Source organism: Phyllopteryx taeniolatus, chromosome 10, assembly GCF_024500385.1.
Source record: "Phyllopteryx taeniolatus isolate TA_2022b chromosome 10, UOR_Ptae_1.2, whole genome shotgun sequence".
NCBI classification, from domain to species: Eukaryota; Metazoa; Chordata; class Actinopteri; order Syngnathiformes; family Syngnathidae; genus Phyllopteryx; species Phyllopteryx taeniolatus.
The window spans coordinates 29,406,795-29,433,755 of record NC_084511.1 but is presented as its reverse complement, the minus strand read 5'-3'; the positions used below and the strand labels follow the sequence as shown (position 1 = coordinate 29,433,755).

General features: G+C 50.4%; 6 protein-coding genes across 20 annotated transcripts in view; 5 read left to right on the top strand and 1 right to left on the bottom strand.

The window, feature by feature from the left end:
- Window positions 1–26,961, bottom strand: part of LOC133484589 (protocadherin alpha-C2-like) — a 285,315-nt gene that overhangs the window by 168,773 nt on the left and 89,581 nt on the right. The window lies entirely within an intron of this gene.
- LOC133484736 (protocadherin alpha-13-like) lies at window positions 643–3,135 on the top strand. The gene has a single exon (XM_061787749.1). The coding sequence runs from the start codon at window positions 751–753 to the stop codon at window positions 3,133–3,135; it is 2,385 nt and encodes a 794-aa protein (XP_061643733.1). The 5' UTR covers window positions 643–750.
- Window positions 3,738–6,392, top strand: LOC133485190 (protocadherin alpha-7-like). Its single transcript, XM_061788604.1, has one exon. The coding sequence runs from the start codon at window positions 3,960–3,962 to the stop codon at window positions 6,390–6,392; it is 2,433 nt and encodes an 810-aa protein (XP_061644588.1). The 5' UTR covers window positions 3,738–3,959.
- Window positions 7,409–10,460, top strand: LOC133484728 (protocadherin alpha-3-like). The gene has a single exon (XM_061787737.1). It carries the CDS (start codon window positions 7,608–7,610, stop codon window positions 10,092–10,094), a length of 2,487 nt encoding a protein of 828 aa, XP_061643721.1. The 5' UTR covers window positions 7,409–7,607; the 3' UTR covers window positions 10,095–10,460.
- On the top strand, window positions 11,349–15,088 carry LOC133485189 (protocadherin alpha-3-like). Its single transcript, XM_061788603.1, has one exon. The coding sequence runs from the start codon at window positions 12,602–12,604 to the stop codon at window positions 15,086–15,088; it is 2,487 nt and encodes an 828-aa protein (XP_061644587.1). The 5' UTR covers window positions 11,349–12,601.
- LOC133485147 (protocadherin alpha-3-like) lies at window positions 22,665–26,420 on the top strand. The gene has a single exon (XM_061788533.1). It carries the CDS (start codon window positions 23,355–23,357, stop codon window positions 25,875–25,877), a length of 2,523 nt encoding a protein of 840 aa, XP_061644517.1. The 5' UTR covers window positions 22,665–23,354; the 3' UTR covers window positions 25,878–26,420.

The following is a 26,961-nucleotide window of genomic DNA, read 5'->3' as shown; positions in this document are numbered from 1 at the left end:
AATGCCGTATGCTGCATTTGCTTTGCAAGACCTTACCTCGCACTCCAACCAGTTTCTGTTTTGCTGATCTGTGGCCTTATATTGCATTTCAAGCAGAGCAACTCTCTTGGGTCTACTAAACTCATTTTTGTCTTTTCTTTCTTTTATCAACCTAGTGAGTTGTGCACTGCACACGCTAGCATCATTTTAGCGCCCATGCAGAAGGAAAATCATAGCGTGAGCGTGTTTTTTGTGCGCGCGCGCGGAATATGACGTGTCATGCTGCGTTATTCGGGCACGCGTGCTGTGCGTTTCACGGCTATTGTTGCGCTTTGGCAAGCGCGTGTTTGGTGTTTTTAACGCTTTCTGCGAGTGGTTTTGAATCGTGGAAGCATTTGCGTTCATGAGAAACTTTCGCCTCACGTCACTAAAGGAATAGAATTGCAGTTTTGATGTCGTACTGCTTCAAGATAATGGGTTGTTTGCAAGGGATCGTTCGGATTCAGCCGCCCCGTGTGACAAGTTGACTCTTATTTTTGGTTTTTTTTTGTCAATAGAGTGATGACGCAGTCAAACTCAGCTCTCGCTTGCCACCTCTCGGGGTCACTGTGACGTCACGGGACCACGAGCAGCGTTGCCACTCCTCTCACTTGTCTTTTGTCTGAACGGAGCAGAGCAAGCAGAGCGCATCCAATCCTGCGGCGCGTGCGGGCATCGCGCGAGTCCCAACGCGTGCGAAGCGTCCACTTGCAGCATTTGACCTGCTTCGGGATGACGATGGGGCGCGGTACAAACACGCGAGAAGAGGGACGCCGCTGGTTCGGATTGTATTTGTGGCTCGTCGTTTTGTTTGCGGAGCAGGCTGGGGCTCAGATAAGGTACTCTGTTCCCGAGGAGGTTGAAGACGGAACGGTGGTGGGAAACATCGCCAAGGATCTCGGGCTCGACGTCGGCGGCTTGGGCGATCGGCGGATCCGCGTCGTGTCGGGATCCGAGGAGGCTGCTATTTTGGAGGTGAACCGCAACAATGGGGCTCTCTACGTGTCCCGCCACATAGACAGAGAGGAGCTGTGCCAGGGCGGCGCCGCGTGTCTCGTGGAGCTGAAAATTCTCGTGGAAAACCCGCTGGAAATCCACTACGCGCTGGTCCAAATCGTCGACGCGAACGACCACGCTCCGAGCTTCCCCGAAGCCGAGCAGACGTTCCAAATCGCCGAGCACACTTTGCCAGGGAGGAGATTTCAACTGCACGCGGCCCGGGATCCGGACGCGGGCGTCAACTCCATCCGCGCGTACACCTTGACGCCAAATGATCATTTCGACATCAATATCCGCCAGAGCGACGCCGGGAAGGTTCCGTTTCTGGTGCTGAAGAAATCTCTGGACCGGGAACAGAAGGACAAACATTCGCTGCTGGTCACAGCCGCGGACGGAGGTAAACCTCCGCGTTGCGGCGCCCTCAATGTCTCCATTGTTGTCCTCGACAGTAATGACAACAGACCGGTTTTTAGCCAGGATATTTATGAAATGACGATCGCAGAAAATATTGAAATCGGCACATCGATCTTTCAAATGAACGCAACCGATGCAGATGAAGGCACGAACGGAGAAATTCAATACATCTTTTCCGAAACATTAAGTCGAGACGTGTACGACATTTTTGAATTGGACGAATTCACTGGAGAGATTCGCGTGAGAGGAAAAATTGATTTCGAGGAAAATAACCTGTACGAGTTGAATATTGACGCATCCGACAAAGCGACGCCTCCTCTGACAGGTGAGTGTCGAATTATAATCAAAATAAAAGATGTCAACGATAATGCTCCACAAATAGAAGTGACGTCACTGTCAAATCAAGTGTCTGAAGATTCCAAACCTGGCACAGTGATTTCCCTCGTTAGTGTAACAGATAAAGACTCGGGTGTGAATGCGAAAATTATTTCACGAATAACAAAGAACGTACCGTTTGAATTGAAACCGTCTTACAAGGAGAACACCTACTCGGTCGTCACCAAAACATTTTTGGACAGAGAGGACGTGTCACATTATGAATTATTAATCACAGCTACTGATTGTGGGGAAACTCCCTTATCTGCATTCAAAAGTCTCAACGTCCAAGTGGCTGACGTAAATGACAACAGTCCACATTTTGAACGCAACCCGCTGGAGTTTTACCTTCTAGAAAACAACATGGCGGGAAAATCTGTATTTTCCGTGAGCGCAATGGACAAAGACATGGAGGAAAACGCGGCCATTTCATATCAAATATCGAGAGGGGGGGAAGCAAATGACATCGCATCTTTCCTCAACATTAATCCGGAGACCGGAGAAGTGACGGCGCTGAAGAGTTTTGACTTTGAGACGCTGAAAAGCTTCCAGTTCCAGGTGTCGGCCACCGACGGCGGAAGTCCTCCGCTGAGCGGCAACGTGACAGTGAAGGTGTTCATTCTGGATCAGAACGACAACGCTCCGGTCATCCTGTATCCACTCAGCTCCAACGGTTCCGCCCGAGGCGCCGAGGAGATTCCCCGCAATGCCAAAGCGGGAGACTCGGTGACTAAAGTCCGAGCCTACGACGCCGATACGGGATATAACGGCTGGTTGCTGTTTTCGCTGCGGCCGCTCGGCGAGCGCGCTCTCTTTTCTTTGGACCGCTATACGGGCCAGATCAGAACTCTTCGCCCGTTCACCGAGACGGACGAGGCCGAGCATCGACTGCTCGTACTGGTCAAAGACAACGGCGACGTTTCGCTCTCGGCGACGGCTACCGTGACCGTCAAACTGGCCGAGCCCAAAGAGGCTTTGGCGGCTTCCGACCACGCGGGAAGCGCGGCCGAAGCGGACCGGCGCGAGGACCGGGTGACTTTTTATCTGGCGCTGACTTTGGGCTCGGTCTCGCTGCTTTTGGTCATCGCCGTGGTGGTGCTGATCGCCATGCGCTGCTCCAAACCCGCAGAGTACACGTCCAAATATCTCCAAGACGCTCATTACGACGGCACGCTGTGTCACAGCATCCAGTACAGATCGGGAGACAAACGCTACATGTTAGTCGGACCCAGGATGAGTGTTGCTTCCGCCGGCGCCCCGGGCAGCCACGCCGGCACGCTGGTGCTGCCCGACGCCAGACGTGCGGCCGCAGGGGAGGTAAGAATCTGACAAACACTCCTGTTCACACAGTGTCCATTTTTGCACAGCATATTTGATATGAGCTAAATTCATTTTTTTATTGCCCGAATTGACGTGTGGCTGGATGAAGATTAAATCAGCATCGTTTATCGTCAGATGTCATCGTTTCTCTAAATCGGTATGTTATCTCATTGTGGGCCTTGGCCGCTACACGGATTATTATCAATATTATCATTGGTGTTATTGTTTTACAATTGTCAACACCAGTCTGGAGGCAATTGTGTTAATTGTCCTCTGGATGCCAAAAAGTGTTTGAAAGATTGCATTTGTGGTCGCATGGGTCAAATGGAGGTTTGACGTTGCTGCTCTCCATGGTGCTGAAATGCGAACTTCACTCTTTTTGCTCAAGGAACTGAGGGAACGAGTATTTTTCCTGAACTTCGTGACATTACACTCCACGAGTAGAAATCATTTGAAGTCATTTTCTTATTTGAATCGCAAAAAAAAAAAAAATTGCTTCTCATCATTTTCGGCATATTTTCTTCTGGGCTTTCATTCGCTTCCTTGGATCAAGTCACGCAGTGCTGTGCATCGATTTGATGGTGGAGAATTCCAATAGTAGTCGTGTCCTCTAGATGTCGCTGTGACACCAAAAAGGCCGTGAGCAAGCTGTCCCTCCTTTCGGCTTTTGTCTGCAATCTGCAGAGGGCGCATTCATTTGTTCCGGCATTCTAAGCAGCGCGGTGTGATTTCTCATCGCATGACGCGGCGGTGGCGTTCGACAGACTCATTCGGGTTTCTACTTTTTGTTTTTTTTTAAAGCTGTCGTCTTTTTTTTGTATTTTTAAACAACAATGGAAGAAAAACGAGGACGTAAGACGAGGAGCTTTGTGCGCTTTCTTCTGCGTTGGTCTCTGTTGTTGTTTTTCGGGGAGCGGGCTCGGGCCGAGCTCCGCTACTCTATTCCCGAGGAGATGGCGACTGGAAGTGTTGTGGGCAACGTGGCGAAAGATCTCGGCCTGGACGGAAGCTCGCCGAGCGGCAGGCGTTTCAGGGTGGTGTCCGGATCCGCGGACGCGTATTTCCAGGTGAACGCGGACGATGGCGCCTTGCAGGTCCGACGCAAAATTGACCGAGAGGAGCTTTGTCACGGGAGCGGCGCCTGCTTAATGGAGCTGAAGATCCTGGTTGAGAATCCTCTCGAGGTGCATTATGTGGTGGTGGAAATCACCGATGTCAACGACCACCGTCCCATATTTTCGGAAAAGAAGCAGATTTTTGAAATTGCTGAACATTCGTCTCCAGGAACACGATTCGAATTGCACGCAGCCGGTGATCCAGATGCTGGAAGTAACGCCGTGCGCGCGTACACACTAACGCCGAATGAACATTTTGAATTAGATATTGTTCAAAGTGACGACGATAAAATACCGTTTTTGGTCCTGAAAAGGTCGTTAGATAGAGAGCAGAAGAGCAAGCATCTGCTATATGTGACAGCAGTTGACGGGGGGAAACCTCGAAGATCAGACACACTTAATGTTTCTATTATTGTGCTTGACAATAATGATAACCGTCCCATGTTTAGGCAGGATACTTACAACGTTGAAATATATGAAAATGTGCCAACTGGTGCACTTGTAGCAACAGTGAATGCAACAGATCCGGACGAAGGCAATAATGGCGAAATTGAATTTAGCTTCAGCAAAACACTAACACCAAGGCTTTACGAAATATTTGAACTCGATACAAAAAGCGGCGTAATTAAATTGAAGCGTCCTGTCGATTTTGAGGAAACGCAAATCTATAAACTGTTAGTGGAGGCCTCTGACAAAGGAATACCACCACTGACAAGCAGGTGCAGAGTGGTTGTAAATATAAAAGATGTCAATGATAATCCCCCAGTCATAGAGGTGACATCACTGACGAATCAAGTGCCAGAGGATTCCAAGCCTGGAACAGTTATCGCTCTCGTTAGCGTAGTGGATAAGGACTCCGGAATGAATGCAAAGATTGTTTCAAAGATCACCGACGATGTTCCTTTTGAATTGAAACCTTCCTACAAGGAGAACACTTATTCAGTTGTCACGAAAGGTTTTTTGGACCGCGAGGAACTTGCTCATTATGAAATAGCAATTAAAGCTACAGATTGTGGAGATCCTCCTTTATCTGCTTTTAGGACATTCGACATCGAGTTATCCGATGTGAACGACAACAGTCCACACTTTGAGCAAAGTCCATTACATTTTTACCTGTTCGAAAACAACATCGCCGGAGCTTCAGTGTTCTCCTTGAGGGCAACCGATAACGATGTGAATGAAAATGCAGTTATTCAATACAAAATAGTTCGAGCCGACAAGGACGGCGCAGTAACGTCGTTCCTCAACATTCATCCGGAGACCGGAGAAGTGACGGCGCTGAAGAGTTTTGACTTTGAGGCGCTGAAAAGCTTCCGGTTCCAGGTGTCGGCCACCGACGGCGGAAGTCCTCCGCTGAGCGGCAACGTGACGGTCAAGGTGTTCATTCTGGATCGGAACGACAACGCTCCGGTCATCCTGTATCCGCTCAGCTCCAACGGTTCCGCCCGAGGCGCCGAGGAGATTCCCCGCAATGCCAAAGCGGGAGACTCGGTGACTAAAGTCCGAGCCTACGACGCCGATACGGGATATAACGGCTGGTTGCTGTTTTCGCTGCGGCCGCTCGGCGAGCGCGCTCTCTTTTCTCTGGACCGCTATACGGGCCAGATCAGAACACTTCGCCCGTTCACCGAGACGGACGAGGCCGAGCATCGACTGCTCGTGCTGGTCAAAGACAACGGCGACGTTTCGCTCTCGGCGACGGCTACCGTGACCGTCAAACTGGCGGAGCCCAAAGAGGCTTTGGCGGCTTCCGACCACGCGGGAAGCGCGGCCGAAGAGGATGGGCGCGAGGACCGGGTGACTTTTTATCTGGCGCTGACTTTGGGCTCGGTCTCGCTCCTTTTGGTCATCAGCGTGGTGGTGCTGATCGCCATGCGCTGCTCCAAATCCGCAGAGTACACGTCCAAATATCTCCAAGACGCTCATTACGACGGCACGCTGTGTCACAGCATCCAGTACAGATCGGGAGACAAACGCTACATGTTAGTCGGACCCAGGATGAGTGTTGCTTCCGCCGGCGCCCCGGGCAGCCACGCCGGCACGCTGGTGCTGCCCGACGCCAGACGTGCGGCCGCAGGGGAGGTAAGACAGACCTTTTCCAATTGTAGTATTTTTAATGGCTGTGTTTCATTGCATCGTGGATTTTTATGAAGAAAATTCAAGTAAATATATAGTTCAAAATCAATTCAATATATGGTTATTTACGCCCTCATACCCTCACCTACGGTGGCGAGCTGTGGGTCGCGACCGAAAGAACGAGATCCCGGATACGAGCGGCGGAAATGAGTTTCCTCCGCGGGGTGTCCGGGCTCTCCCTAAGAGAACGGCTGAGAAACCCGGTCATCCGGGAGGGGCTCAGAGTAGACCCGCTGCTCCTCCGCATCGAGAGCAGGCAGGCGAGGTGGCTCGGGCATTCGATTAGGATGGCCCCCGGAGGTGTTCCGGGCACGTCCCCGGGGATGAACCAGGACACGTTGGCTGCATCATCAAATCCTTTGTTTTTCTCGCTCCAAATAATATCCATTTTTATATTCAAGAACTAGCAACCAATAGCATTTTCAATGAGTATTTCACGTTGTTAAATCAGAAGTTTTTACAAGGTTACTTTCGAGTTCCAAGGCCAGAATGGGCATTCTCTGCTACTGCTGTCCAAGGTCCTGAAAAGTAACTTTTTTAAAAAAAAAAAGAAAAAAAAAAGCAAAACCTGAAGCTCGAGAACAGAGACAACAGCGTTTGTCATCGTTTTCCACTCCAAATTATGTCACATGCGTGCGTGCAATTCCAACGTCAAATTTGCGTCTTGTTGTCGTCGTCTCGTGAGGACTTGTTGAAGTCTCTTGGAGCTTCATACAAGCCCGATTTCAACAGTATTCGTGTGTCTGCGCGTGTGCGAGTCGTCATGAAATCGACGTCGATTGTGGATTGTTATCGCGCAGTGGGCGTGATTTGTGTACTTCTGTTGGAAAGAATGCACTTGATTCATTCACAAAAACGCTGACTGGAATGTTTGACTCTCTTCAGCTGTGAGGTCATCACGTTGGGACAGTGTGTTCTGCTGTCTCAACAGCAGGGGTCAGTATAGCCCAATTTTCCCTTCTCGGCAACGTCACGGTCTTATTTCAGACCCGACCACCTCGGCTGTTATTTCGCCAATGTTTCCTGCACGGCGTCGTGCCGTGCTTCGCGAATTGCTCATTTTATTCTCATCGCTTTCCATATAACTCGGTTTTTCTTTTCTCTTTGTTTTTTTTTTTGGGGTGGGATTTTTCGGCACCAGTACCGTACACGCTGGTCTTTTTTTTTTTTTTTTTTTCCTTCCGGGAGCTCGCAAATCGGAAAGGGATAATTCTGTGTTGTCTCCACGGCATGGAACAAAGGCGATGCGGATGTCGGAGGGAGCGACGCTGGTGGTTGGCGTTCGTGCTTATTTTGTGCAATGGAGCACGTGCCCAGCTCAGATATTCCATATCAGAGGAGGTTGAAAAGGGAACTGCGGTCGGGAACATAGCAAAGGATTTGGGGCTGGATAAGGGCGCGCTTCAAGGGCGAGGGTACCGCATCGTGGCCGGCTCAGCTGAGCCCATCGTGGAGGTGAACCGGGACGACGGCATCCTGTACGTGGCGAGGAGGATCGACCGAGAGGAGGCGTGCGAACGCAGCAGCCCCTGCGTGGTCAACCTGAAAAGCGTGCTCGAACATCCGCTGGAGGTGCACTACGTTGCGGTGGAAATATTAGACATCAACGACCACTCGCCTGTTTTTCTCGAAAAAGAAAAAAGGTTTGAAATCTCTGAGTCGGCCACGCCAGGAGCTCGGTTCCAGCTCCAAGGGGCTCGAGATCCCGACGTGGGCCAGTTCTCCATCCAACAATATAAACTCGGGCAAAGCGAATATTTCCGCGTGGAGGTGAAGGACAGAGGCGAGGATCGCAAAGTGCCATTTTTAGTCTTGCTCAAGCGGTTGGACAGAGAGACGAAAGGAAGGCACCGCCTCCGCCTCACCGCCGTCGACGGGGGGAAGCCCCCCAAGTCGGGCTCCATCGACATCGTCGTGGACGTCCTGGACGTCAACGATAACTCTCCTGTCTTTGACAAGGAGCTTTATTCCGTCTCCCTGGAAGAAAACGTGCCAGCGGGCACCGTCGTCGTTCAGGTGAACGCGACGGATTCGGACCAGGGCGCGAACGGTGAGGTCGTGTATTCATTAGGGAAGGAGGTGGATTCCAAAGTGCTACGTCTTTTTAGTATCGACCCAAAGACGGGTGCGGTCCGAGTGACGGGCCACCTTGATTTTGAGGAAAGTCAAAGCTATGTCATTGATATTCAGGCGTCTGATAAGGGGCCAGTCCCACTCACAACTGATAAGAGTGTTTTGATAACAATCGTTGACGTGAATGATAATGCCCCCGAGATTGAGGTGACGTCATTTTCGAACGCCATCAAGGAGGACGCAAAGATAGGAACCACCGTGGCTCTGATTAGCGTCAGCGACTTGGACTCTGGAATGAATGGTAAAGTGCTCTGCTCCATCAAACACGATGTTCCGTTGACATTGTCGCCATCTTTGCAAGAAAACATGTACGCCGTCGTCACAAAGTCCCGATTGGATAGGGAACACGTTTCTCAATATGAGGTCACCATCACGGCAAAGGACACCAACGAGCCGGTGTTTTCAACTGAAAAGACCATAACTGTCGTCGTGTCAGATGTCAATGACAACAATCCGGAATTTTCTTCGAGCCCTTACACGTTTTATATCGCCGAGAACAACGTCCCTGGAGCCTCTGTGTTTTCTGTCAAAGCTTCTGATCAGGATGAAGGTGACAATGCTCTCATTTCTTATCAGATCATCCGAGAGGCAAGCGCAGACACTAAACTCTTGTCGTTTATAAATATCAACCCAGAAACCGGGGAAGTGACGGCGCTGAAGAGTTTTGACTTTGAGGCGCTGAAAAGCTTCCAGTTCCAGGTGTCGGCCACCGACGGCGGAAGTCCTCCGCTGAGCGGCAACGCGACGGTGAAGGTGTTCATTCTGGATCGGAACGACAACGCTCCGGTCATCCTGTATCCGCTCAGCTCCAACGGTTCCGCCCGAGGCGCCGAGGAGATTCCCCGCAATGCCAAAGCGGGAGACTCGGTGACTAAAGTCCGAGCCTACGACGCCGATACGGGATATAACGGCTGGCTGCTGTTTTCGCTGCGGCCGCTCGGCGAGCGCGCTCTCTTTTCTTTGGACCGCTATACGGGCCAGATCAGAACACTTCGCCCGTTCACCGAGACGGACGAGGCCGAGCATCGACTGCTCGTACTGGTCAAAGACAACGGCGACGTTTCGCTCTCGGCGACGGCTACCGTGACCGTCAAACTGGCCGAGCCCAAAGAGGCTTTGGCGGCTTCCGACCACGCGGGAAGCGCGGCCGAAGCGGACCGGCGCGAGGACCGGGTGACTTTTTATCTGGCGCTGACTTTGGGCTCGGTCTCGCTGCTTTTGGTCATCGCCGTGGTGGTGCTGATCGCCATGCGCTGCTCCAAACCCGCAGAGTACACGTCCAAATATCTCCAAGACGCTCATTACGACGGCACGCTGTGTCACAGCATCCAGTACAGATCGGGAGACAAACGCTACATGTTAGTCGGACCCAGGATGAGTGTTGCTTCCGCCGGCGCCCCGGGCAGCCACGCCGGCACGCTGGTGCTGCCCGACGCCAGACGTGCGGCCGCAGGGGAGGTAAGACAGACCTTTTCCAATTGTAGTATTTTTAATGGCTGTGTTTCATTGCAACGTGGATTTTTATGGACATCAATTAAATATCGAAAAATTGATGCTCATTACAGAATGATGTTGCTGGAATGAGCTTGGTTAGACCAGTGGAACGAATGCAATTTGTTTCTTCAAGTTTATTGTTGTGTTGTGTTGAAGTCATTTGTTCGGGCCTCGGCAAACTTTTACCGCATCATCAAATCCTTTGTTTTTCATGCTTCCATATTTGGATGCAAGAACCAGCAACAAGTAGCATTTTTAATGAGTAACTCATGCTGCCGAATCCGAAGTGTTACCAAGGTTACGTTCAAGTTCCTAAATGACAATGGGCATTCTCGACTGCTGCTCTCCAAGGTTCTGAAAAGCACAACCTCAATTCCAACGAAGTTGGGACGTTGTGTTAAACATAAAAACAGAATACAACGATTTGCAAATCATGTTCAACCTATATTTCATTGAATTCACTACAAAGACAAGATATTTCATGTTTAAACTGATACATTTGATTGTTTTTAGCTAATAAACATGAACTTGGAATGTTATGGCTGCAACACGTTCCAAAAACGCTGGGACACGGTCATGTTCACCGCTGTGTTGCATCACCTTTTCTTTGAACAACATTCAATAAACGTTTGGGAACTGAGGACGCTCATTGTTGAAGCTTTGTAGCTGGAATTCTTGCTCGATGTACAGCTTCAGCTGTTCAACAGTCCGGGGTCTCCGTTGTCGTATTTGACACTTCATAATGCGCCACACATTTTCAATGGGAGACAGGTCTGGACTGCAGGCTGGCCAGTCTAGTACCCGCGTTCTTTTACGACGAAGCCACGCTGTTGTAACACGTGCAGAATGTGGTTTGGCATTGTCTCGCTGAAATAAGCAGGGGCGTCCCTGAAAAACACGTTGCTTGGATGGCAGCATATGTTTCTCCAAAACCTGTTTGTACCTTTGAGCATTAATGGTGCCTTCACAGATGTGTAAGTGACCCATGCCATTGGCACGAACACAGCCCCATACCATCACAGATGCTGGCTTTTGAACTTTGCGTCCATAACAGTCCGGATGGTCCTTTTCCTCTTTGGCCCGGAGGACACGACGTCCACAATTTCCAAAAACAATTTGAAATGTGGACTCGTCGGACCGCAGAACACTTTTCTACTTTGCGTCGGTTCATCTTAGATGAGCTCGGGTCCAGAGAAGCCGGCGGCGTTTCTGGGCGTTGTTGATCAATGGCTTTTGCTTTGCATAGTAGAGTTTCAAGTTGCACTTACGGATGTAGCGCCAACCTGTATTTACTGACATTGGTTTTCTGAAGTGTTCCTGAGCCCGTGCGGCGATATCCTTTACACACTGATGTCGCTTTTTGATGCCGTGCCGCCTGAGGGATCGAAGGTCACGGGCATTCAATGTTGGGTTTTCGGCCTTGCCGCTTACATGCGGTCATTTCTCCAGATTCTCTGACCTTTTGATGATATTCTGGACCGGAGATGACGAAATCCCTAAATTCCTTGCAATTGTACATTGAGGAACATTGTCCTTAAACTGTTGGACTATTTTCTCACGCACTTGTTCACAAAGAGGTGAACCTCGCCCCATCTTTGCTTGTGAATGACTGAGCAATTGAGGGAAGCAATCACGGCACCCACCTGTTCCCAATGAGCCTGTTCACCTGAGGGATGTTCCCAACAGGTGTTTGATGAGCATTCCCCAACTTTCTCAGTCTTTTTCGCCGCATGCCTGCCCCAGCTTTTTTGGAACGTGCCGCAGCCATCAAATTCTAAATTCCTGATTATTTTGCTCAAAACAATCCAGTTGATCACTTTGAACATGAAATATCTTCCACAAGTTGGATTCACTGGCGTCGCAATCCTATTTCAACCATATTTATGCTTGCTGAAGTTGTTGAATGTCTTTCTTGTGGTGCTGAAACATACGAAATACAGGCCCTTCCTTTCCTTGCATGTTTTTGCTCTTCTCGGAAACATCGCGGGAAGAGTGTTGGGATCAAAAGTCGTTCAGGATTAATCGTTAATAGCCTACTGAATGACGACGCTGTGACGTAGCGGCCTCAGATTTGAATATGGCGGGCGCTTTTCCTCATTGCGGATCTCGGGCAAGGAATGTCGGCGGTCTGCCAGCGTCATCTTTTCTGGATCCCCTGAGGGAGCGAGGAAAGAGGTCACACTTAAACTTAGCAACAAGTGTCACGTGAGAGGGATTGATATTTTGTCTGCTCCTAAAATGAAGGGACGTCGGGTGGTGACGTATTCACAGTGGGAACAACTCGGAACGTTTTCGCCATCCTCTCCTGTTGTGCAATACGCATTTGGGTCGCTAGGTGTCAGTGTCGGGGCGTGCGCGCATCGGTGTTCACGTGACTTCATTTTTCTACCCCGGCGCCACTTGGCAACATTCGCGCAGGCGTGATCTCCGTGTCTGCGTCTCCGTCGTCATTTGTCATTTGTCAAGCAGATGGCTTAGCGGAGGAACATTTTCTGCACACTCCACATTTGTATTTGGTTTTTTTTTGGACCAACCAGCGCGGCTGCTTTCCTCCGACGGGACGAGTGCCGTTGTTTTTTTTGTCTTTTCTTGTCACCATGGAACAAAGAGGCGCGCGTGGAAGGGCGCGACGCTGTTCGCTGGGATTTGCGGCCGCGCTGCTTTTGTGCGGCGTGACTTCGGCGCAGTTAAGATACTCCATCTCCGAGGAAGTCGACGAAGGAACTGTGGTCGGAAATGCTGCAAAAGACCTCGGATTGGATCGAAATACGCTGAAGGAGCGCAGGTATCGGATTGTGTCGAGTCGCGCGGAGCCTCTTTTCCACGTGAGTCAGGCCGACGGCGTCCTCTACGTCAGCAGGAAGATCGACAGGGAAAAGGAGTGTCCGCAAAGCACGACGTGTCTGATCAACCTCAAAACGGTGCTGGAAAGCCCACTGGAGGTCCACTATGTTGGCGTGGAAATATTAGACGTGAACGATCATTCCCCCGGATTTCCAGAGGAAGAAACAAAGTTAGATATTTCCGAGTCGGTGGTGCCCGGGGCACGATTTCAGCTTCGGGCTTCTCATGACGGCGACAGCGGTCACTTTTCTGTTCAGCAATATAAACTCAGCGACAATAATTATTTCCGCTTGGAAGTGAAAGATAAAGGAAAAGATGGGAAAATCCCCATACTGGTTGTCAAAAAATCGTTAGACAGGGAAGCAACGGGACACATTTCACTCGTGTTAACTGCACTGGATGGAGGAAAGCCTCCAAAGACGGGCGGAATGAATATTTCAATAAACGTGCTCGACGTTAATGACAATGCGCCTATTTTCTCTGAAGAGATGTATTCTGCGATGCTCAGTGAAAATGCGGCCATAGGGACGACTGTCATTCAAGTGAGCGCAACGGATCTCGATGAAGGCCTGAACGGAGAAGTCGTTTATTCCTTCAGCAAGAATAGTCCAAATATAATGCAGTTATTTGACATGCTTGAGAATACAGGCGAGATTGTTGTCAAAGGCCCGATAGACTATGAGGAGAATGACATGTTTGAAATTGAAATCCAAGCGTCAGATAAAGGTTCTGTGCCTCTCACAACGGAGAAAAGCGTCCTCATCAAGATCGTCGATGTGAACGACAACGCGCCTGAGATGGAAGTCACGTCGTTTTCCAGCTCCATTCCGGAAGATTCCAGACTAGGAACCACAGTCGCTCTCATCAGTGTGAACGACTTGGATTCTGGCCTGAACGGGAAAGTGATTTGCTCCCTAAGCGAGGATGTTCCTTTCGCCTTGTCGCCGTCGTTACAAGACAAAATGTATTCTTTGGTGACCAAATCCCGTCTGGACCGCGAGAAAAGCTCCACGTACGATATATCGGTCGTCGCAAGAGACGCCGGTCGACCCGCACGCTCATCCGAGAAGACGATCGGTCTTTGCATTTCAGACGTGAACGATAACAGTCCCGAGTTTCCCGTCGGTCCTTATGCTTTCTATATTGCCGAGGGCAACGACGCCGGGGCCCCCGTCTTCTCCGTCCAAGCCTTCGATCGCGACGCCAACGAGAATGCCGCCGTTACGTATCGAATTCTTCGAGAGGGGAGAGAAGAAAATACACCGTCTTCATTTCTAAGTATAAATAGCGAAACCGGGGAAGTGACGGCGCTGAAGAGTTTTGACTTTGAGGCGCTGAAAAGCTTCCAGTTCCAGGTGTCGGCCACCGACGGCGGAAGTCCTCCGCTGAGCGGCAACGTGACGGTCAAGGTGTTCATTCTGGATCGGAACGACAACGCTCCGGTCATCCTGTATCCGCTCAGCTCCAACGGTTCCGCCCGAGGCGCCGAGGAGATTCCCCGCAATGCCAAAGCGGGAGACTCGGTGACTAAAGTCCGAGCCTACGACGCCGATACGGGATATAACGGCTGGCTGCTGTTTTCGCTGCGGCCGCTCGGCGAGCGCGCTCTCTTTTCTCTGGACCGCTATACGGGCCAGATCAGAACACTTCGCCCGTTCACCGAGACGGACGAGGCCGAGCATCGACTGCTCGTACTGGTCAAAGACAACGGCGACGTTTCGCTCTCGGCGACGGCTACCGTGACCGTCAAACTGGCCGAGCCCAAAGAGGCTTTGGCGGCTTCCGACCACGCGGGAAGCGCGGCCGAAGCGGACGGGCGCGAGGACCGGGTGACTTTTTATCTGGCGCTGACTTTGGGCTCGGTCTCGCTGCTTTTGGTCATCGCCGTGGTGGTGCTGATCGCCATGCGCTGCTCCAAATCCGCAGAGTACACGTCCAAATATCTCCAAGACGCTCATTACGACGGCACGCTGTGTCACAGCATCCAGTACAGATCGGGAGACAAACGCTACATGTTAGTCGGACCCAGGATGAGTGTTGCTTCCGCCGGCGCCCCGGGCAGCCACGCCGGCACGCTGGTGCTGCCCGACGCCAGACGTGCGGCCGCAGGGGAGGTAAGACAATACAACAGTTCTTTGTGTTATATGCGTGTGTGCTTCGGATATTCTGCTTTCACTGGTGTGACAGATGTTTGTAAATGGTACAATCGTAAAAGAACAAGAAGAGGGTGCAGTGTTTGACCACATAGTTGCGACTGTCGCTGTCTGTGGTGCTGAAACCTTCTCACGTCGGATTTCCCACGGGCGAAATTTGGCCTGAGCAGTAATAGAAGAAAAAATGAGAACATTGTTGACGACTATGTTGATAGCGTATTGGCCTCACGTCCCTTGTGAGTGTAAATCTGGCTGAGCTTTTCTTACTCATGATGGATCTGGAGGACATTAAATTGGTAGACCGGCCCGACATTTTGTTTCCCCTATCACGGAACTTGTGGCGCCTCACCAGGCTTTTTGTTGTCAAAAGTGCAGTCAAAAGCGGACAATGAGGACAGTGTGACTTTTGATATCATGGTCACTTCGGGCTCGGTCTCGCTCCATTTTTTTTGTCATCAGCGTCATGGTGCTGATCGCCATATGCGCTGCTCTCAATCCACTTCCCGATATCTGCAAGACACGACTGGAACGATGATTGCGCGCCGCGTCGCGGCGTCCAGTCACGATGGAGACAAAGTGCTTCGAGCGACACCCGGAATGAGTTGATAGGTTCGACTCCGGTGATTCTCAAAGGTGTGGTACAAGTGGCACTGTTGAAGCAGGTTCTCATTAGCGGTATGCGAAACAATCACGAAATGAAATTTTACAACATTTATTACATGCAATACAATCAAACATACTCGAATCAAACTTTTTTTTCATGTACGGTACATTTGAATTTTCACACACAGTGCATCTTTTAAGTACAGTTCAGTTGTATTTAACTTAAGTACAGTACAATACATTTGGATTTTGAAACAAAGTGTTTTTTCTTTTTTCACTTTGTAATTGAATCATTATTTAGGGACCGGTTTTGTTTTCTTACAGTTAAGCGCATGCGTTCGGCGAAAGGTCTTTGCGACAAAAGCCCTCGCTTATTTTTGCGGAACACGCCGGCCTACTACTGTTTTTTAATGTTGGTCATAACAGTGGTAACTTGGGGATGGATGTATTTTGTGAGGTGGTACTTTGTGTGAAAACTCTGAGAAGCAAAGCTGTCCACACATGTATAGTCCCGGTTTTCGGGAAGTCCCCACTTTCGAAATTCAATAGCTCAAACTATTTTTAAAGTGAAATTCTTTTTTTTTTTTTGTATTATTATTATTAGAAAAGCACGAATGGTCGGAGTTTCACCTTCATTGTAATGTTTCAGGTCAGGTTGTGTGTGCCGTTAACCCACTTGTGTGCGTCTTCTCGTGTCGGAATGTCTTCCACGGGGTGAGAACGTCTTCAAGTTCGACAGTTCGGCGAGAGAGCACGCCCGGCTGCGGGCTGGCCATTGACTCCGACCTCACTCGACCGTCGTCCGCTTCGACATCAGCTCGGATGTTCCTTCGTGACCACTTGTATTGCGATATCATTGCGACGTTTCCCCTTTTCTAACCGGTTAAATGTAGGTCACGTTTTATCACGTGTGTGCAATCTGCACGCTTTGCTTCTGGACTCGTTCTGTGCGGAATTATTGTGTGTTGCCCATAGCAACGCACAGGGAGATCCGCCTATTGGCGCCGACGAGCGAACGCTCAACAGTCGTAGCGACAGCAGAGGAATACGGCGAGGGAGGGAGGGGGGGGGGGGGGGGGGGAGGAGCAGCAGCGGCAGCAGGAGGAGGAAGAGGAGGAGGGGGAGGAGGGGGGGGAGTGGGGAGGGGGTTGGGTGGTGTTTGCCTCCATGGGCGACTCACAAGCTTTCAGGGAAATGGCTTCAATTGCAAAGAACGTGATCGTGTTCAATCAAATCCCCCACCTCCGCTTCGGCGACAGACGGTGCGGATAAATCGACAATAGCAAAGGCAGGGATGCTGGAGCTCCTAATTAGCTATTTCGCGGCATCGGGATCATCGTTTCGAGCGAAGAAGTAGGTCAGCCTTAAAATTCCGACGTGCCAGGGACAACAGGCCTTCAATATTCTCCTAGCAGCAGAAGCACGACGAGCGCGTTTGCATCGGGAGGGAGGGAGGGAGGGAGGGAGGGGAGAAAAATCACTTGGGTGTTATGATCTTATTAGAGGCAGTCGGCGGTTTTCTGCAGTCCTTTGGACCAATTTGTCGGTACGCGGTGTGATGTGGCTGCCTAATTTAAGGCGGCGCAGCCGTCGTGCTCGGCTGTGCCCGATGAAAAGCGTGGGTGTGATTCGAAATGAGTGCGTGGGGCGTGTGCACGATGATGTCACATTGGTCTTCGCTGCCGGACTTGCGTGTTCGTGGGTCAAGTGTTGTATCTCACGCCAATAAGTCACAACTGCACGCTCAGTTCCGCAGCCACGCCCACCAAATCGGTTTGGCGGTGCACCGCATTTTTAGATTTTGGGTCACAACAGACAAAAGGACTTTTGATTTGATACGATCTCATTTTAGGTGGACTCGGCGCGGACCGCCGCCCAGTTTGCAGGTGTGGCGTGCCATGCGAAGGCCCCCCCTCGCGTACTCACGGGGGTCAGCGACCTTTTTGAAAGTGAGGGGCAAGGGAGGTTTCGGCGCCCCGAAAAATGACATTTGAGTTTCGTGAACATGCTTCTCTTACGTTTTCGATGTAATGTGCTATTTTAATTTTAATTTCCGAATGTTGCTAACACATTCCTCCTAAAGAGCCCTTGCTTATACGTTCGGTTATCGATGAGTTCAATCATACATGTTCGGTTGAGAAGCCATGAAACAAAAACAGGGAGAGTGACATACATCCCTCTCTTGCGAAACGATTTTGATTTATTATTCTTTTTATTTTTTTTAATGGCGGTACTGCTTCAGGGTTTCTTTGTTTTGCTGGACGCGTTTGGTGACTGCAGGATGAAAGAAAATACTGGATAACAACAAGGTGCTGCTGTTCACTTTAAGAGTTGCTTCAGATAGATAGATCGCTTTTTTTTTTTTTTTTTTTTTTCCCCTGTGTCCGAATGTGGCCGTCACTGTGATGCGGAAGGTCACATGAGCGCGCCTTGAGCCTTGCATTGTGTCTGTGGACGAGTGCCAACATTTCGACCTGGCCACTCGCGTTGCGCGCATGCGCACATCGACGACATTTTCGGCGGGCACCATACTGCACGCACACGCATGAACCCATTTTTTTGTATGACTACTATGAGTAGAAGTAACCCTCATGTAAAACATTACTAGCTTAGCTAGCAGAGTTCTTCTTCTGTGTTCTTTTTTTTTTTTTTTTTTAATGACCATGACCAGACCAGAGCAGATGGTGTGCACTGCTGCTCTTGTTTGGCGTCGGCGTTCACGCAGCCACAACATCTGGTCGCCGCAGGATTGAACCGAGCCGCGGGTCGGCGTGAGGCTTTTCTGCGCGTCGGCCGTCAAGTGGTTGAAAGAAAGCGCAACTGGTTTGTACCGTCTTTACGATCCAGAGCAGAATCGCGTCCGATTTAGTCTAACGGAGACGCAAGGTGAGGGAAATCTGCGGTCAGCTGTTGGGGCAGCTCACTTCGCTCACGTGTGCCCCCTGCTGGCTGACTGTACGAATGCAAGCAGATGCAGAAGATTGCTCGACGCTGACTCGAATTGATTTTGTTGTAAGGTGTCCTTCCTTTTCGGATCTTGCCGAGTCCAGTTGTTAAGGGGGGGGGGGGGGGGGGGGAGAAAGAAAAGAGGAGGGAAAAAAAGATAAGAATTGTCCACTGAAGCGAGCAGCCGCAAATGTGGTCTCTTAATCCATCATGCCCCCCTGATGCTATTTCTGGTCTTGTCTGTACAGCGTGTCCTCGTTTTGGAGGACGTGAACTCGGAAATGTTGCTTCATAAGGACTCGGAGTGTTTTCTCTCTTTCTCAGACTTAGTGGCAGCGACATTTGTTTCAAATGTATAGGAATAAGGAATAATATGCAACTCGTATTATAGCAATTTTATATATATATATATATATATATATATATATATATAAACATACATCATTTAAATATTGAATTCGAATACATTTGTTTTTCTTCATTAGCTTGTATCAAATGTTATTGGAAGAGAGGAAGCCGGTGCTGGCTGATCCGCAAGCTGCCGAAAAGACTGAAAGGCTCATCACACAAAAAAAAAGTCACATGACACCACTGTGTGGTCATTTTCCGCTGGAAAAGTGGAGCAAAGCTCACAAAACCATTCCAGCCTCACGCTCGTCTATTATTCAGACGCACTCCCGCTATGCTTTTTTTTTTTTTTTTTTTTTTTCAAGCCTGAGCGCATGCAGCAAGGTCTGCTCCTCCATTGCTCTTCACATGCGAGCATCACTGGTGGGCGCAACAATCCGTTCAGCGTGACTAATGAGCAAGTAAAAATAGCCGTTGCGCAACGCTTCTACAGGTCACTCGGGTCATCACGGAGAATCATCAGTGTCAACAAATATGTCGCATCGATATGTTTGTTTAAGCGTCGTTTCATTTCCCGCAGACAAGCGACGTCAATGCGAGCGATGGTCATGTCTGAGCCACGTGATACGCTCGCTCTTCTCCAGCGCGAGGAAGGCTTTCAAAACGGCATGCGAAAAGTAGGTACGCGCCCCCTTGTGGCGGAAAATCAGAACGCAATGTCCTCCGTGTGGCGACGGTCAATTATTTAGCTGGTCACTGCACCCGTATGCGGTGGTGCATTCACTGGTTTCTCGATTGAGTTCATGTGGCAGTATTGATCCACGGGTAGCCGTCCCATTTTTTTTTTTTTTTTTTTTTTTTTTTTTTTCCATATCTGGCTGGTCCACGCCCTCTCCCTCTGCTCAAGCATTTTGATCGACAAATCTAGGTTATCCGTGATGGACTATGGAGCCAGATTTACTCCTAATCCCACAAACATGGTTTAGATCTGGCTGCGTTTCTCTGTGTGGGTGTGCTGAGCGTATCAAAGATGGAGGAAATCGAGAAAATATGTGTGTGTGTGTGTGTGTGTGTGTGTGTGTGGAAAAGAGAAAATCTACGAGTAAGATGCCAGGAAGATGATGCAACATGATATGCGGTTGACGTCTTTGCCCGTTTCCTCACAAAGAAAGGTCCAGAGGAGGGGCAGGGAGGAGGGAGCGGCACCGAGGGGCTCGCATCTGCGTTGCCATGGTGACAAGAGAGGAGCTCGCGAATCAATTTTGGCCGCTCCCCGTGGAAACACATCAACTGGACGCCGCCTTTGTCGCTAGGTGCAATGGTGGACCAATCAGGAGAGCCCAGGGCGGCCACATGGCTTCGACCATCTGATTATCATTATTATTATCATTATTATGATTTTGGTACTGCTGTTATATTGCGTGTCTGGTTTTCTGGACAGGAAAAACAAAAAAAAATCAGACAAATCAATGATCAGAAGCGGGTTTGCTGACATGCTACTTGGAAGAAAGGCCCCAAATGGAAACATGCTTATATGACCTTTATCTTGCTATATGCACAGTATCTCTCGCGTAATCAATCACGTATTTGGATGTTTGTCAGCGCTTACATGCCACCATCAACGACAGCCCGCCTGCCGCTTTGCCCGCCTGTCGCTTGACAGTCGAGTAACTCGCGACGTGATTCGGAGGCATTGTGCTTTGCGAACGAGTGAACAATGTTTGCGCGTGTGTGTGCGTGTGTGTTTCAGTGGCGCGGGTGTGCCACGCTCCATATTGCAAAGCCCCGGCTCTTGTTTTGGCCGGACGCCCCCCCCCCCCCCCCCCCCCCCCCCCCCCCCCTGTTGTCCCACTTTTCCCAACCAACCAGTGGCGGAAGCGCAGATTTGTTTGCACTTCTTCGTGGGGTTTTTATGACATTCTGCATTTTAGCACGCGCATAGCTTTTTGATGTGAAGAATCAACTCTGTGCTGCTGTGCGTCTGCCTCGACATATAATATGAATATAAATATTGTATCATTTCCTCCCCCTCACGCATTGATTGTCAATGCAAATCTTTCCCTCTCTCAAGTCACGTTCGTACTTTCCTTTTCGCAAGTGCGTCCCTCCGATGGGTTCAGAGTGAACATATTCGACTTGCCTTTTTCATCCATTTCTTGCCTCATTAACCTCCAGCTTGTGCGTTGAGGGCGCGGTCCGAGCAGCCCGTGCTTGAACGCGACACCGCTCGAGGCCGCATCACAGCCACTCTTAAGTTTGCATGAACGACAGGGAGAAAGGCATCGGCACGCGATATACTGCGAGCGTGTGGTCAAATGAGGCGAGTGTGCGGCTTGCGGGGTGGAAGTGGGGGTGGGGGCGGGGTGGTCTCCGGAGAGGGCCCTGTTGGCTGATTGGAAAGGTCACGCGGGCCCCTCGTCAGCGCGGAGGCGGAAAGTCAACGTGGCCGCCGCGGCTCGAGTGTCGCCGAGCGCGCATATGCAGCAGCGGTGCGGCGTGAGCGACCCACACGCAACTGTTGCCGGCCCAGTTCCCACCCGGGTGGGCTTTTTGTTTGCTTTATTTCGGGTGCACGCTTTGAGCCTGATGTGGTCGGATTCATTCCGTGAGAGTGGACTCCGTCAATGGCGATTGAGTGGGTCAAAACCTCCAGTCTATTCACTATGATTTCTTTCGACTGGCGTGTCCGTGCGCATGCGCCGGGGGGGGGGGGGGGATGGCGTTACTATGGAGACAGGAAGGCGAGAGAAAAGAGGGATGGGGGTGCACGCCGTTCAGATGGAACCCCCAACCCCCTCTCGCGCAGCTGGAACACGCACACACACACACACGCGCGACAAGATGATGCGATCAGATGCGGCGCACCTCTTAAATAATAAAACAAGCACGCCAAAAATGACAACCCACTCCCCGCCGCCCTCGCCCTCGCACCTTTGCTCCCCCGCCAAGATACGTATGTTCGCCTTCATCTAAATACAAATAAACCACAAACAAGGATGCAGACGGTTAATCTATCTCGCGGATCGACACAATCTGACGCTCGAGGGAGGAAAAGTGCGTTCGTCTTGTTCAACTATTTGTGATCAATGATTCAGCAATTCCGAAGGCAGGGTTCTTTCGTGGGTTGCGCACGTACTGCGGACGTTGACACGGTCGATTTTGACTTTCTGCGTGAGAGCCGTTAACATCTTAGAGGACAAAGAGTGCTGAATATATTCGACGAGACATGTTTGAAGTGTTTCTCTGGAAACGTTGAGTCGGAAGTCCCGAGTTTGCCGGCAAGCGGGATTCGCGATCGCAAGCGCCGACGTCGTCCCGTTTATGGTTTCTTGGAAAGCGGCAGAGATTTGTGCTCAAATCGCCAGCAAATAAGGTCGCGAGGTCAGCGGGCCGCAGGGCGGAAGTGTGATGAGCTCGATGCTTTTAACAGATAAATTCGGGTTTGACTTTGCTGAGTAGCACTCGTGTGCGGGATGTAGCTTATCCAGGATTCTGGACTGGTTTTGATAATCCCGACTGTAATTATCCGACTATATGAATCATCATCACGTGATGGTAAAGGTGACTTTTTCTGAGTATAAATACACACAAACGCTGCTTTTAATCAAATTCACTTGACTCGGACATGCTTACACTCTCGGCATTTGGCAAATCTGCGTCATTGTGAGGTACGATGAATACAGTAATGCATATTGTTGCTGGTGGGAGGGAGGGGCGGTGGTGGGGGGGGGGCGGGGGGGGGGGCGGGTGGTGATTGTGGATCAGTGTGTGATGATTTATGAATATTTTCTCCAAATAAAATCCTGTTTTGGACCTGAGCGGGAGTTTATGCCGCCGTGGATTAATCCTGGGATTAGCGCGCAAATGGACGTTCATACAAATGGATGATAAATTGTGAAGGAATGCAAAAAGATGGGAAGGGCAGCCTGCCTCGCATCTCATGTGTTCGTGCAGTTCAAATGATTCCTCGTCCTCGAGGTGAAGAGAGAAAATCAGAGAGCAGAAGATGGAGGAGAAAACATATTTCCATTCTGTGATATTTGAGATGATGTTGAATGCAGTGCTTTCCGTTTTGGGGGTAAAAAAAAAAAAAAGAAAGAAAAGAAAAGAAAAAAGCAACCCTAAAATGCCTCAAGGTTTCTCATTCGCAATGAAACTGCTTCATTCCTTTTTCCTCGGTGTTTTTATGGCTCGTTGAGAGCATGATGAAAAATGCAGTCGCCGCTGCACTTACCCACTTTGACCGCCAAGCGTCGCTCTTTCTCCATCAGAGGAGGACGAGCCGCTCTTCTCTCGCCATGCATTGAGGCCCCTCCCGGTTTCAGATGCTGGAAGAGGAGAGAGATCCTTTCAGTCTTTGTTATAAAGAGACGGAGGACGGGAGGAACAAACGCGGTGCACGCGGCAAAATACGGAATCGTTTGGAATTCACGCTTTGCAAATATTGGACAGAAATATGCCTTGCAGATGGAGATTTGGGGGGATTTATTTGGGGCTTCTTCTACTGGAGTGTTACTGGGAAACGGCATCCGGACAGCTCTCTTATTCCATCCCGGAGGAGTCAAACCCCGGCACCGTCGTTGGAAACATCGCCAAGGATTTCGATATCAACGTGCAGGACCTGCACTCCCGATTGTTCCAAATTGCTGCCACCGCAAAGAAGAAATTCCTTGAGGTCAATCTACAGACCGGAGCGCTTTATGTAAATGAGAGAATCGACAGAGAGGAGCTCTGCGCGGAGGAGGTGAAATGCTCCATCGGCGTGGAGGCTGTAATAAACAATCCGCTCAAACTCTACCGCATCGACGTCGACATTTTAGACGTTAACGACCACGCGCCTCTGTTCGCCGCCAAAACGCAGCATTTATACATCGCAGAGAGCGCATTGCCGGGCGTTCGATTCGCATTGTCTGAAGCCAGCGATGCGGATGCGGGTAAAAACAGCATCGGCGCGTATAGATTGAGTCAAAACGAGCATTTCTCATTGGCGGTGCACAAAGCCGGCGACGGCGGCGGCGGCGCCGGCGGCGGCGTCTCGGCTGAGCTGGTGCTGAAGAAAGCTTTGGATCGAGAGACGCTGCCCCGCGTCGCAATGACGCTGACGGCTGTAGACGGTGGCAGCCCGCCCAAGTCTGGCACGTCGCAACTGATAGTCAACGTTTTAGACATCAACGACAACATTCCGACCTTTACCGAGTCTCTATATAAGGCGACAGTGACAGAAAATGCGCCAATTGGCACGAGAATCGTGACGGTGAACGCCACTGATGCCGACGACGGTTTAAACAGCGAGATCGCGTATTCCTTAAGAAGCAAAGATCAAGATCACGTGCTCGACGTATTTGAAATCGAGGGTGAAACGGGTGTGATTAAGGTGAAAGGTCAAATTGACTACGAGGAAAAAAGAGCCTACGAGATAAGGGTGGAGGCCAGCGATAAGGGCAACCCTCCCATGTCCGCTCACTGCAAAGTGCTGCTCGAGGTGCTGGACGTCAACGACAACGTTCCCGAGGTCACGTTGACGTCGTTGAAAAACGCCGTGCCAGAGGACGCCGGCGCGGGCACCGCAGTGGCACTGGTGTCGCTTTCTGATCAAGACGGCGGTGAGAACGGTCGTGTAATTGTACAGATTCAAAACGACGTTCCATTTAAACTGGAAGCAAATTACAAAAACTCTTTTTCTCTGCTCGTTGCTGAGCCGCTAGACAGAGAAAGCGCAGCGCACTACAACATCAGCATCGTGGCCAAAGATAAGGGAAGTCCACCTCTGTCCAGCACAAGCGTATTTTATGTTAATGTGTTGGACGTGAACGACAACAAGCCTCGCTTCTCGGAGCCCCTCGTTAATGTTTACATCAAAGAAAATAGTCCGCCGGGAGCGCTAATACATAAAGTGACTGCGGTCGATGACGACGTCCATCAAAACGGGCGCCTGACTTACTCGTTGCTGCAAAGTAGCACCGACTCGATTCCGATAACGACGATGCTAAACATCGACTCGGAGAGCGGCGACATCGTCACTTTGCAGTCGTTCGACTACGAGGCGCTGAAGACGTTCGAGTTCAAGGTTCAGGCCGCAGACCGCGGCGTTCCCCCGCTGAGCGGCGAGGCGAGCGTCAACGTTTTCATCCTGGACGAGAACGACAACAGTCCCGGCATCCTGCCGCCCTATTCCGAGCACGGCTCGGCGAACGGCGAGAGCGTCCCCTATTCCGCCGAAGCGGGCTACTTTGTGGCCAAGATCAGGGCCGTGGACGCGGACTCGGGATACAACGCGCTGCTCTCCTATCACCTGTCCGAGCCCAAAGGCGGCGGCGGCGGCGGCGACGAGCTCTTCCGGATCGGAAGCGGCACCGGGGAGATTCGGACCAAGAGGAGAATGAGTGACGATGACCTGAAAAGTCACCCCTTGGTGGTGTTGGTGTGCGATCACGGAGAAGCCTCCCTGTCGGCTACTGTGTCTATTGATGTGCTGGTGCTGGAAAGCACAGCCGACATCCGCACTCAGTTCAGACACGTGCCCAGAAAGGAGGAGAGCTTCTCCCGTTTCCACTTGTATCTGCTCATCGCCATTGCGGCCGTGTCGCTCGTCTTTCTGCTCAGCCTGCTGGCTTTCGTGGCCTTCAAGTGCCGCGGACGGACGGACGGCGCCCCGATGATCGCCGCCCACCCCGACGGGAGCTGGTCTTACTCCCAAGCCACTCAGCAGTATGACGTGTGTTTGGGCTCGGACACGCTCAAGAGCGACCTGGTGCTCTTCCCCTCGCCCTTTCCGCCGGGGGAAGCGGAACTCATCAGCATTCACGGCGGGGACACCTTCGGCAGGACTCAGACTTTGCCTCATAGCGAGAAGGTAGGCTGGCAATGTTTTTGTCTTCCGAGGTTCTTTGTATTTCTCGTCACGTGTCGATGTCGTGCGCATTCACGTGTCGCCAACAGTGCAACTCACATGAAGCACGAAGTTCTCGTGGTCTTTTGAAAAGTGACTTTGAAGCCGTTGAATTTCCGCATTGCTTTCTGTCAAGCTGCTCGACTACGAATCGCACCTGTGACCTCATTTATCGCGACGACAGCCCATAATCTTGACGTAACTTGTTCCGGGAAGGGAAAAGTGTGGAACGGTTCAATTATCGTGTGTTGTCAATGTACGCTGTGGAACGATGACACAAATGTGACGCTGAGTACTTAACATTTGAATCTGTTGACATCTGTAAAGGTGACATCCTTCGATGAAAGAGTTTGTACCCGTTTACATACATGGCGGCTTTTACGCATCACTCAGGAAGGTTTTTACGTGAACTACTACTAGCTTGTTGTCCGTGGTCCTGAAAAGGTGCTTTCTTTTCGACACATCATCAGGATTGTGAATTTACATCTTGAGATGGACAGTCCCCTCCAAAAGTATTGGAACATACATGATTCAATGAACTTCAAGTGAATAACATTCACTATTTGGTGGCGTAACCCTTACTTGCAATAACTGCATCAAGCCTGCCACCCATTGACTTCACCAGACTGTCTGTCGCTTTCTTCATTTGAAATGCTTTTCCAGGCCTTTACTGCAGCCTCTTTCGGTTCTTGTTTGCTTCTGGGGGTTTCTCCCTTCAGCCTTCTGTTCAGTAGGTAAAATGCATGCTCTTTTGGGTTAAAGTCTGGTGACTGACTTGACCAGTCAAAGACGTTCCACTTTTTCCCTCTGATAAAGTCCTTTGTTGTGTTGGCAGCGTGTTTTGGGTCATTGTCTTGTTGCATGATGAAGCTTCTCCCGATTAGTTTGGATGCATTTTTCTACAAATTGCCAGACAAAATAGTTTTGTAGGCTTTAGAATTCATTCTGGTGCTCCCATCATGAGTTACATGTAGTGAGCCCGTTCAAGCCATGAATTGACCTCCACCATGCTTCACAGATGACCTTGTGTGTTTTGAATCATAAGCAGATCATTTTTTTCTCCATACTTTGGCCTTTCCATCACTTTGGTAGGGGTTAATCTTGGTCTCATCAGTCCATAAAACTTTGTTCCAAAGCCTTTGTGGCTCATCTCTGTACTTCTTTGCAAAATCTA